The following is a 12,662-nucleotide window of genomic DNA, read 5'->3' on the forward strand; positions in this document are numbered from 1 at the left end:
TACCTGACTGCTGACTTTGTACTGCTTGCTGATATTTTCTGGAGAGGCTGGTACCATCATTACACTTTCCTCAGCTGCTGAAAAAGTAGAGCCAAAACCTAAAGAGGAAAGATATGAAAGTGCTGTTAACAATACTGTATGGCAACGTCCCTCCCTATTCCATAAGGGCCTAATAATTGCATGTTTGTAATGCATCTAAAGATATGCCGAAAAAAGTGAATTTGTGGAAATAAAAACCAAAACTTTACAGTAACCACATAGAATTTTATATACATATTTTACACATATATGTATTTGTAAGCACATACATTTCTAAAACAAATACATGTGTGTGTACCTACAAAATATATTTTATGTGTATTATACACACACACATACATGCACCTAGATACTTGTGTATGTATTTGTGTATTATGTAACTCTCTCTATAGTGTATATATAGTATACATATACAATGTGTGTGTGTGTGTGTATACACACCCTGTATATGTACACTGCGTTATCGAGCCTTGGTATGTATCACAGAGCCACTCCTACGTAACACAGAGGCACTACCAGTAGGCAAAACCAGCTGCAAATTTCACTGGTTGAAATGAGAGGTCTACATTTGTTAGGAGAGTGAGACAGATGCTTTCTGTTAAGACTACTGCCTGTCCATCCTTTAGACATTCCCTTTATTCACTTTCTCCAGCAGAGATAATTTGACATACTTGAACAATCTGTGATGGATCTGGCACCGATGACTGTTGTTGTTCCATAAAAGGGGCAAGACAAGCAGTAGGACTTTCCTGGGTCTGGCTGATAGTAGTCTCTGGGACAAGGGTAGCAAGGTGTCAAACCTGTACGAGAGAACTCGCCTGCAAGACATGGTACTGCAAGAACAAAAGAACATTTTTTAAGTGACCACTTGCACCTCCACTCTACCTTCCCCCCCCACCTCTTACTGGTCATCTTCTCCCCTCATAGTTCCTTATGAGACTTAAAGGAATAGGGTGAAACCTGCCAGGAACTCACAACTCCAGGAAATGCTTATTTAAATTGTGCTGTTAGGTGACATGTGGTTCTCAAAGGACTACAGAAATACCTAGGAACTATTTCTATCTTCTCCTTATGCTGCTCTGGAGACAGCTTTCCAAAGCACCTCCCTTTCCTTTTTATCTCTCACACTTTTTTTTTCTGATTTTTCTTCCTTCAAGAAGGAGTAAGGACAAAAACCAAGTCTTTTAGTCTTTTTTGTACCATTAATCCCTGCAGACTACTTGCCCTGGGAATCTTACTGGCAAAGCTTCCCAAAGACCACTGAGGACAATTTCTTGAAAAAAGTTACAGAATAAATTGTATTAAAATTCAGTATTTTTGTACAGAAGATGTGGAACCTGTTCCAGAGATAACAGTGACAAACATCCCATCATCCCCTTTCTCTTCTGTAAGGAAAAAAGTTTTATTTTCACGTATATCTTATTTTATTCATCTTTAGATAAGAATCCATCTTAGAAATCAGAAGGAGGGCATCTGACATAATCAGGGTACCAGGAATGACCTATGATTTTGCTGGGAAATGCTGCTTGGTCCACACTTAATCAGAAGCAGAATTCAATCTTGGGCAGATGAATTGGATTACATTAGCTGATGTTTAAACAATATTTAGAATTTTTTAGGATTTAATTTAGGATTTAATAAAACTTTCATAGCCCCTTTTGTTACAAACCTCCACAAGCTGAGACATCCACTGCACCTCTCTTTACCGTTGATGTATTTTCCGGGCAAGAAATGCAACTCCTGGATCCAAATGCTGGCTGATATGTGCCAAGTGGACAGGTTTCACAGGTTTCAAGACCATTAGGTGAATACGTTCCCTGCTTGCACTGAGCTATAAGCCAGAAGAATTAATAAAGATTAAGCAATGTCCAACAGGAAACATGTCTCCTAACCTCTGAAAATAATGCTGAAATCACAATACATGTCACAGGGACTTTTATTTCTAGAGTTTACTCTATTCTGAAAGACTTCATGGGTACAAAGAGCAAAATAAAAAGGAATTGTGGTAAGTTACTGATAACGCATTTGTGAATTATTAACCAGTTAAATCTCCTCCTATCGGTTTCACAGATGATAGATGATTTATTGCAACTCAGTAACTCATTTTTAATTAACAAAATTAATGATAAGACAATAAACAGGAAATAAAACTAGCAACTTATTTTTCAGAACAAGTCACAAAGAGACAGTAGTGCTGAGGTACTTAATGCCAGAGCACTGTAGTGTAGGATGGGGACATTTCATCTTTGATCATGGTAGGATGGAGAGGGGCTGTCAAGGAAAAGAATGGCATTATTTTAAGTGTATTAGTCCCTGCAAAATGGGCTCAATATCTCACAGAATGAAGACAAATATGAAACTTAGTTTCAAAGGCCAGCTCTTCTTCAAACATCTGCCCAGGTATCCTGCATGCCACAGCAGTAGTGAAGACATGGATTTTTCTCTTTACATATGCTTCAAGGGGCAGTTAGGACTGCTCCTCGTTTCACAGGCTAACCTCATTCCAATACTCCCACAACGGGGACCAAAAGGATGCCACCAGGCATTCGGAAGTGGCTCTCTGAAGAAGACAAAGTTCTCACCTTTGCATTCAGAGATGCTCCTAGAGTGCAGATACTCAGTATAGCTACCAGATGGACAACTTTTGCATTCCAGCTGCCCTTCCTCATCTTGGTAGGATCCAGTCCAGCAGCTTTCACAGGTATGATGCTCCAGGGAGTAATAGGTACCCAAAGGGCAGTTGACTGCAACGTTGGAAACATAAGCGTCCCCTCAGAATGCACAATCATACATACTTGTCTTGCCTCTGCAGTTCCCATGTAGCCAAACCCTGTTTATGTGAAATGTGACTCTGTTCTCAGCAAATGGAGTATCTCTCTGGAACGCTGCAGAGATCTCATTATGCACAGAAAAATGGAATCCAATTCCCTATCTTAGCTACACATCACCCACAAGACTAACAGGGTTAAAAGACCACATACCAAGCACTGTTTTCCTGTGTATCACCAAGTGTGGATATGCCTGATTTCCCCATGGGAGTGGAATCCTGGGTACAAAAGCATCCTTTTTCCACAGGCCTTGGTTAGGAACATAAACATCCTCTGGAAGTCAAACTGTGCAAAGCATTTTTGCAGTTTATTGTTCTGGGAGACCACAGGCACTGGACTGTGTCAAACCACAACCCTCTGCAAACATCCTCTAAAACCTTGCTTTTCAAAAGGATTCTAAATACATGTAAGGAGCAAGTCATCTGGCTTACCACACATTCTTCCCCTCAGCACAGAACCAGGCCTGCAGAAAAGAAAGGCTTTCTCGGTCTCCAGTGAGTTGCTGTCAGCTACAATGAGTTCGGATGCAAACTGAAAAGAATACATGGGTTCCTTATTGAGAGTCCTATTCAGCCTGTTCGTGATCGTCTCCAGAGTTTTAAGGAGCCGTCGCTGGTTTTCCAGTTCCAATGTATCATTCCTTTCATCAGGCAATGGCACGCTAGCTGGGATATAACAGAAAACACAAAAAGCACACAGATTTTACAGTCATCACTTCCAGTGTACGCTGGAGTATGTCAAGAGTGCAACACTCAAGCTTGCCAGTGGGAAGTAGAAAGCAGGCCATGTGCACAATGCCCTCCATGAACATGAGGCTGTGAACTTTCTTCCAAGCAGAAAGTCTGTGATGAAATGAGGCTGTGAATGTCTCCAGAAAACCGTCTTCTGCATCTCCAGCAGGCTTTGTGAACTGAAGGCTAAATTTACTGAATGTATTAGAAACGTGGTTTTTAAAAACAAACAATAAGAGAAGGATAATATTTTGACTTCTCTCACCTGTGATGTTAAATATTAACTTGATTTTGTGGTCAGTCATTGGAACACTCAGCTTATGCCTTTTGACTCGAGTAGGTGCTGCCTTTACTGAGGCGGAGAGATGCTTGGATAAATCTTCTTGCGCTGCATCAACAAAATCATCATAGGAATAATCCAGCTGGTTTGCTGCCCCCCAGCCGGCAGGTCCTGTGAGGCATTAAGAAAGAACAGAAAGAGAAGGAACATCATGTGGAAAATAAGTGTGTGTACTTTTTTCTAAAATACATCCCCAACAGAATGGGGACCGTTTGCAGCTCCAGGTGATGCGTACTGGCTTTGCCTCCGCACAAGTGCCTATTGTATCAGCATCTTGACTAAAGAAGAATGAAAAATCAGTCTCACTCCTAACTGGTATCCTAGAGACCCTGCATCTTGTGCAGTTAGCCAAAGCTTTAAAGAAATACTATTACAGAAGTTACAGGATGCAATTCTTTCTCTTCCCCTGTCTTGCATGGACCCTCTCATGCCAGGAACATCTTCTTAAACAATTCCATATTGCTCTCTCTTCCTCTTCCTGGTCAATTACAGACAGCATGGCCTATGCCACATGTCTCCATTGCATCTTTTTCTCACAACTCCTGAATAGTTTTACCATCATCTGCCCTCTCAGAATGTGCTTATTCCCCCCAGACATGCATTTCCTGTTATACTTATTGAGTCAAATTCACCGCCTGTATAACGTCCTTCACCTATAACATGCTTTCCACCAGAAACAAGGAAACCATTTTAAATTTAAAACATAATCTACCTTTTCATAATGACTAAATCTAGAGGTGTGTGGTCTATTTCATTGATTTGGTTCTTTTTTTAAAAACATGAAAATATAAAAAAATCTGCTAATTACTGTTAACAGTAACCTAGATTATGCTTAATTTACAGTGGAAACTAGGACAAATTAACCCTACAGCTTTGCTGTTAACACAGTGTGAGTATTCCAGAACTAATTTTCTAAACTGCTGTCTCTTATGGCTCGAGGAGAGTTCTCCTTTCCTGCCTCCTCAGTGTAAAATCATGAGAAACTCCAGAAAAACAGCAACAAGGTTATTCTGATAAGAGGTTGACACGAACCAGAAGAGAATAGGACCCTACAGCCATGTCCTCAACACTCTTTCCTCCAAGTGCTTTTACAAGTTAGCTCCAGCTGTCATCAGTATTCATCCTTACCCTGATGACAACCGCAAACTGAACACCCAGCCCCAGCCCCCTGTGTCTCATTACAAACAAATGTGCTTTCAAACTCAGTGAAGCGTATCTAAAAGGTGAGAATAAGCAGGAAGCTCTACCAAGTAACTCCACCATAAACCTGTAAAAGAGCCACAGTCCTATGACAGAGTACGTATTCTGATGTAGATCTGCCAAAATGTCTCCTCTAAGATAGGTAATGTTAGTTGTCTGTTTTTAGCCTTTCTGCTTTAAGCACCCCCACGGGACTCAGAAATGCCAAGAGCAGAACAATGTGGACATTAACCTGTTCAAAAATGGACTGAAAATGACAATTTATTTGGCCTAAAGCAAAGTTGGAACAATCAGTAGGACTGTCACAGTTTTCACTCTCATATAGCTACAGTCATCCTGCAAAATCTGCCCTTGACAGGAAGTAATTTCACAGTTAATACGCAAACTTAAGCTTGCATAGCTCTGCACTGTGAGGGCTCTGTGCTGATCTTAACCAGCATCAAGGATGCTCCTGGTTTTCTTAACAATATCCAGAACCATCCACTGTACTTTTTCAGTATTTTAAAACTGTTTGTTTTTAAAAAGTTCCTTTTTCTAGGCTAATCAAGCAGGTTTGTGCTTTTTTAACCCTGCCCATCATGAGGCATCTCAGTAAACTTTTCCTTGACACCATATAGGAAGCGGTATCAAAACCAGACAGCAAATAGTTCTGTAATACTGTTATAAAACCTATTATGCAATTGCTTAGTATCTTAAGAGCTCTATAGTTATTTATAAAAAATAGCTGACACAACACTTCGCCTACTTCAGAACAAAAGGAATTAAGCCATGTTAAACATGGATGATGGCTAAGAATCCATGCAATCAATAATTACCAATGGCAAATCCATTTTCGTAATCATAATTATATTCCAAGCAATGTTTCTGTGTCTGATCTTCCAGTCTGCAGTCAATATCATCAACATCGTTACAGAATGATGGGACCTTCCAAAATAAAGAAGAATAACATTAAAAAATAAAACCACACAGCCCCCTCCCGCGACTTACAAAAACTTCTAGTTACAATGTAAAGTACTGGTCCTGCCAGTGACACCACATTTCTCCTTTCATGTCTCTTAAAATCCTGGCAACGTCTGGTGAAAGAACTATGGTCTATTGATACAGCTGGGAAATAAGATGGCAACTCATAGGCATACAAGCTCTTTGTTATAGAAGATCTTTTTTATAACAGAAGATGTCCTTTCAGTTAAACACCCTTACATGTGAAATCCCAAAATACAGAAATAAGTTCAGGCTTGTTTCTCCCTGCCGAAGACGACAGGAGAGCTGACACCTTTGAAAACATCTGTGTTTTTTCCAAGTATGTAACTTGTAATTATGTCAGGTTTACAACAGTGCTGTCACTTTGTTTCGAGATTTCAAACCTTATTTCTGCATACCCACCTCTGCCTAACCATGGAAAGGGACCCATGCATTCAGCCAGGAGACCTCAGAGGACAGGGAAAAATCATCAAAGGAGGACAGAAACTACAGAACAGAAAACTCAACAGAAACCTGTCTGGTATTGCTGATGACTTCTCTCCACAAAAGCAATGGAGATTAGATAAGAATAGATGAATGCATGATTTTTGATAAAATCTGTGTTTGTTTGTTTTTCCAGAAAGGTTTCAAGGAAGTTGTGCTATAGGTCGTGTTTTGGAATTGCTTTGCTTTTTCCATATAAATTTTCATTGGAAAGATGGCTCCTGCTGATTCCTCCCCTCCTTTTCAGACCTCTGCTAGAATTTCAAGTTCTTGGGAATAGAAATAGGCATATTCAAAACAGCTTTTTTGACTGTTTTCCCAGATTGTTGCATTTTGATGTAATTGCTTGGGCAGGTCACTATGAATTTTTTCCTTATTATCTTTTGCTTGCCAATAGTTAACAGTCTAAGCACTGGAACCTGGTGGTAGCTGGCTCTTGGGGGAAAGGAACAGAAATAAAACAAGCCAAGATTTCTCTACTGGAAGAGAACAAACCTGAAGCAAGGCAAGAAAGTCACAGATATTTAGGCTCAAGTGTCAGAGATTGCCTAAAGTATTATGTAAGTTTTCAGCCATTTGACAAGGGCTACTGACATATATTCCCAAATTGCAGGAGTTTGTCAATTAGCTGTATGTGCTAATAGTGCTTTTTAGTTAGTTGAGAAGCTTTTAGCGTATGGGCCTTGTCCTGCAAAAAGTCTGTAATTGCCTAGTGTTCTCTTCTGGAACAATGCCAGCACGCTAGAAATTGACATCCACTCCTGACACCACAACTCAAAGTCCTGCTGCTTCTGCTTTGCAGCTGAGGACAGATATTGAATTAAGGCAGATTGTAATACTGAAGTGAAAAGGAAGAGACATGGTAGAGAAGGAACATGCTACCCCCTCAAATTCAGTGCCTTGCAGTTCTTAATGGTAAGAGTGAGACCTCAAAAACTCAAGACATCTGAGCAAATTATTTAAATCATTATTACTGGATTTAAATGCCTGACCAAATGTGGAATCCACCTATTTGTATGCATGTGTATTCACTTATACGGATATGTTATACATATTCTATATAAAATACATATATTTTGTAATGACATCCAACTTTCAAAAACAACACTGAGGGTCAGAGGACAATTGACTGGGCTTTTCAAAACTGCAGAGGTTCTCTTTGGAAGCCTACTGAAAATTTATGACTGACAGGTTCTTAATCTACTTGGACACTTCTGTGAATTCTGTCCTATATAAATCCACATTGAAGGCTGAACTGAATCACACTAAAATGCCAGTGAATCATCTTTATTTATAAAGAAGACTTGTCACCTACTGAAAAAGCACAAATTTCATTTAGCAGTTTCTGTTATGTTTTCCTTGTACGAAATTGGTTAGCTGGGGAAAGTAACAATAAGGTACATTTTTTTAAAAGTATGTAAGAGGAAAGAGTATTTACTAACCTACCATTTTACCAAGTGCACTCTGGAATGCATCAGTAAAGCTATTTAGAAGACTGTTGTCATCACATCGTGTTGCTTTGTACATCATCTCAAAGGATTTGAACCCATGGTTTGCAAATCGATTTACTGAAAAATGTTGGAGAAATAAATTTTTACTGGTCAGTGCAAGAGTTTCAGAGCTAAAAGCAAGATCATTCAGGCTAAAAATGGAATACACTAAGCTAAAAAGCATTGTCTTTAAATCAGCAACCTAAATTCCCAGTGTTTTACATATAAAAATGGATCACACATACCTCAGACAATGCAATTAAATATGACCACTTGACAGATATCAAATTTATGGGGGAAGGTAACAGACATTAAAAAAAGGTCTGCCATTTATTTATTTCAGCATTTTCTTAACAGGTGAAATCTGTGAGCTGTCAATTAAACTCCATATTTACTTTCTACTGAGAAAGAATCAATAAATATTAAAAGTCCTAATGCTGCTAGTCTAAATATGAAAAACTCTCATCCAGAATTTAAGCAAATCGAAGTTCCTAAGTGTCCAAGTTACGGATTTTGAATTGATAGATAGCTCTGAAACATAACTCTCATTTGTTCATAGCTGAAACGCTGCTCTCAATTGCAGAAAGCAAGGAATCCACTCTGATGGAAGTGGATGCAACATGGTGCCAAGACTGCCTTCATATGTAGCTTTAATACATTATTAAAATGTCACCAAAGCTGGAAAATTCCACAGCTGAAGTTTTGCATGTATTCATCTCAAAAAAACCCCATAAACGCTTCTGATTTGGTGACAATTAGTATGTAAGTACAGCATGCACTGTGCATTTGGACCAGTAAGTTGCAAATACTGTTGAAATTTCTATTGAAAAGACACTGCTAGTGTTTGTAAACATATTGTTTCAAATACCAATTCAAAATAATGACAGACCCTGTTGACTTTGCCATATTTGTTATTTTGTGATTCCCAAGATTCAAATTCACTACTAATTTTGTGTTTTAGACAGCTTCTGAAATAATACATTTAGGGACTTTCAGGCACTCTTTCACAATATTTGTAACAATTTGGAGGCAGAGGACAGAGAAGATCTGTTATTATTAAACAGAAGTAATAATTTCTAAAATATTTTCATTTAATTCCACAGTAAACATAATGTTTGATGAGTTGCAGATTCATTTTAATAACAATAAGACATACAAGAGCATCCAGGCCACTCTGGAGAATAAGGTGGCTTCCAGACACCATCCTCATATGCACAATAGTAGTTTTCACTTGATCGTTCTGAAAAGCTATAACCCTCTGCGCAGTGCAATGTGCAATTAACTCCCACTTCATCTGATGTGCATGTAAAATCACCATTCACAGGCTCAAAGGAGATTTCACACGGGGAACCTATGAAAAATACAAAGATTTATATACTGATGAATGTGGTGAAGTAAGCAAGCGCACAGGAAAACAGCACTGATGGGGTTTCCAAAAGTACCTAGTATCAACCTGATCTTGCCTCTCTTGAAGTCTGTAGAAGTATTATTTGGTACTTCCATAAAGGCAGGATCAGGATGTTGCTAAATGATTCTCTGCCACTGGAATTTGAAATGCAGAAACGTGAAGACTTAAAAAAATTATGATACATATGAGAAATTAAAAAACTCCCAGAAATGCAAGACCCAAACCCTTCTGTACTTCTTCAAAGGTATATGCTCAGGCATGTACTTACTAAAATAATACAAAACATTAATGTAAGTTTTTACATGAACTTTCATATAATAAATTATAGTAAACTATATTATGTCTTGAATTCTGAAACTAAACATTATCCATTCTGCACTATTGCCACAACACATGAATTTGTCAGAATCATCTTAGGAAGGACTGATTGTAAAACCCCAGTTATGATATATTTACAGGCCAACAGTGAAGGAAATTGTGAATGTCTGAAAACATTATGTCACAAACAATGAACCACAAAAAGTCTGAGGTAGTCTAGAACTTGAAATAATGCCAATTTTAAGCACTGGCTTGTTCTTGCTAAGATTTACAGCAAATCAGAAATTAGCACATCCATTTGCAATTTACATTTTCTAAAAGCTATAACCAAAATACCAGTCTGCATGGTTTTAAATTCTCTCTTCACTAGCCGATTTTTTTATACAGAGGTCCAACTGAGAAATAAGCATCAGAGCGCAGAGACGAAGTAGAATTTTCATCCTTAATACTTTATCTGCCAAACCGTTGTTTGCCCTTTAAAGAAGAAAGTGAACTGTGGGGAAAAGGTGTCTATGCAATAAACACAAATGTACCCATATATCTACAGGTACAGACAGCTTCTAAAGTCTAAAGAATGTTCTAGTATCTGCTACAGTATTTGTGATTACAGAAACATTTACATAAAGTTTTCCTTTTTAACTACAGATTTGAAGTAAGACTTCAGTAACAACTAATAATTCATTTCACATGGTATCTGTCACTGAGAAAAATATGGATCCATTACCATAAGTTTTACTGCTTAATGAATCTTAATTTTCAGTGCTAATTTGAATGTATAGGACCAAATTCACTGCTGTGCTGCTTCAGTCTTAAAAAATTTATTCATTGGTACTAACAAATGTCCTGACCGCCTTCAAGTCAACCCAATATAAAACAGGAGTAACTAAAAGGAAAAGTGAAGACTAAATGAAAAAATGGAATGGCATTGCATCCTTTATGATATTCAGTTAAAACAATGCCATACACTCTTGACCAGAAGATAAAGGCAACAAACCTTTGATGATAATGTGGATCTCACATGTCCTGTTATTGCCAGAAGGATCCACAGCTGTGTATTGAACCGTTGTCTCTCCTTTGGGGAAGAGATCTCCAGGTGCATGACTCCTAGTGACAGTCAGTGGAGCACCTGGAAGAGATAAAAGACAACCTAAAACATCAGTAAGCGATTGAGGGTTACTCACACCCAACCTTGAAAATGGAGAAGAAAATGGCAGCATGTCTTCCAAGTTATGTGTTCTTAAAAATAAATACGTACAAAAAAAATCTCAAAAAAATCCTAAACTCCAAGGGATCAAGGGTGAACAGGCTGGAGTTCCCGTAGCGTTCCACTGTTGCATGCCTGTTTTGCGGTGCACTATCTCACCTGAATTGTCTGAAAATTGTGGTTCTTCCCATGTTGCTGGGTACTCATTCTCTACTGCTTGCATGGGTGGTGGAGATCTGCATCTGTCAATTACAGGAGGTTCTGCATCTGCAGAATTTGAAGGGATGGCATAACATTAGCTTACTGAACTGCCACCATACTCAAATGAAATCTATAATCAGAAGAAGCCAGGTAAACAACAGTTTTAAGTTCGCATCAGAAGGTACAACAAAGTTAGGTGCACACTTGTAAGCTGCTCCAAGTGGTAGATGCTGAGGGAACGGACAAGAGTAATTCTTCCGCGGAACTCATGGTTTCTGCATTCTGTTTGCTTTTTACAGAGCAAACCTTGTTTAACAGCAATGCTGAATAACACAACTGTCTCACAGAAATACTTGAACAATGATTTGCATCCGCAATGTGTGAGAACTTTGGAAATCTTCTGGGGATATTTCAAGAAGAAAAAATAATATACATATGATGAAGGCAATAAGTGACAACACAATAAAGCATTTAATCTAGCAGTATGAGGAGGAATCTTAACACTCAGAATGAGCAACAGAACAAAACACAACCCAAACTCAAGATCCAGAAGCAAAGACTGTTCACTGTGCAAACTGTGACCCAACATCAGCAAAGTATTTATGGAGATGATATTACTCCTGGGCTCATACCTGCACACAGATAGGCCACAGTGACCCATAGTCTCTTTCTGCACAAAATTAGAAGATTTCAACCATGACAGACTCTTCCCCAGTGATTTTTACCAGCACTTACCAATGACCTTGACTCTGAATGTACAGCTTGCCTCATTGCCTGACTTATCAGCCGCTGTGTAAGTAATGGAAACTTCACCAATTGGTAGAAGAAACGGTGGTATGAAAGCTGGGGTAACGTGAACTGAGACCTTTTATAGGAAAACACTTGTTATTTAAAAAAAAAGCTGATCAGTAATCATGACACTCGTGTTTCAAGAAATGGCCACAAAATAGTATTCTTCAATGTCAAATGTCAATAGTATTCTTCAATGTCAAATACTTAACGCAAATAGCCTCTTTAAATAATGAGGGTGGACTTTGCAACAGAGTGCTCTGTTCCCCTTCTCAAAACTGCCTCCTTTATAGCAACAGGGACTTACCCAGTCGGGATTTGGACCCTGACCTGCTGCAGTTTACAGCACTGTGCATTCAGAAAACTCAAGACTGACTCTTGTCTGCCTCATTACACTGAACACACACTACACCGGCTCAGAACGTGCTTTGCCTGCAGTTCAGCTCTCCAGAGGCAGGGGCAGCAGACCTGGGAGATGAGTGGGGCAGGCAGCTGTGGGCTTTAAGTACTTACATATCCACTTTTAAACCACATATCTTTACGAGTCAATAGCCCACAGATGCTTCAGAACATTCTGGCACGGCAAAGAAACCCTAAATTTGTAGTAAATGACACTTACATTCTGTCTGTGGCTTTTTCATATGGGTTAG

General features: G+C 38.8%; 1 protein-coding gene across 2 annotated transcripts in view; it reads right to left on the bottom strand.

Moving 5' to 3' along the window:
* The window catches only part of SVEP1 (sushi, von Willebrand factor type A, EGF and pentraxin domain containing 1), a 130,927-nt gene that overhangs the window by 59,532 nt on the left and 58,733 nt on the right, over positions 1 to 12,662 (bottom strand). For both annotated transcript variants that reach the window (XM_054187053.1, XM_054187052.1), the window contains 12 exons: positions 11,959 to 12,088; positions 11,182 to 11,289; positions 10,813 to 10,944; positions 9,249 to 9,443; positions 8,049 to 8,170; positions 5,954 to 6,062; positions 3,864 to 4,049; positions 3,299 to 3,532; positions 2,622 to 2,783; positions 1,709 to 1,870; positions 711 to 872; positions 4 to 98 (listed from right to left, as the gene is read on the bottom strand). In XM_054187053.1, the coding sequence (XP_054043028.1) occupies positions 4 to 98; positions 711 to 872; positions 1,709 to 1,870; positions 2,622 to 2,783; positions 3,299 to 3,532; positions 3,864 to 4,049; positions 5,954 to 6,062; positions 8,049 to 8,170; positions 9,249 to 9,443; positions 10,813 to 10,944; positions 11,182 to 11,289; positions 11,959 to 12,088 (1,797 nt within the window). The remainder of the gene's footprint in view (positions 1 to 3; positions 99 to 710; positions 873 to 1,708; positions 1,871 to 2,621; positions 2,784 to 3,298; positions 3,533 to 3,863; positions 4,050 to 5,953; positions 6,063 to 8,048; positions 8,171 to 9,248; positions 9,444 to 10,812; positions 10,945 to 11,181; positions 11,290 to 11,958; positions 12,089 to 12,662) is intronic.

The sequence above is a fragment of the Rissa tridactyla genome, chromosome Z, assembly GCF_028500815.1.
Source record: "Rissa tridactyla isolate bRisTri1 chromosome Z, bRisTri1.patW.cur.20221130, whole genome shotgun sequence".
Lineage (NCBI taxonomy): Eukaryota > Metazoa > Chordata > Aves > Charadriiformes > Laridae > Rissa > Rissa tridactyla.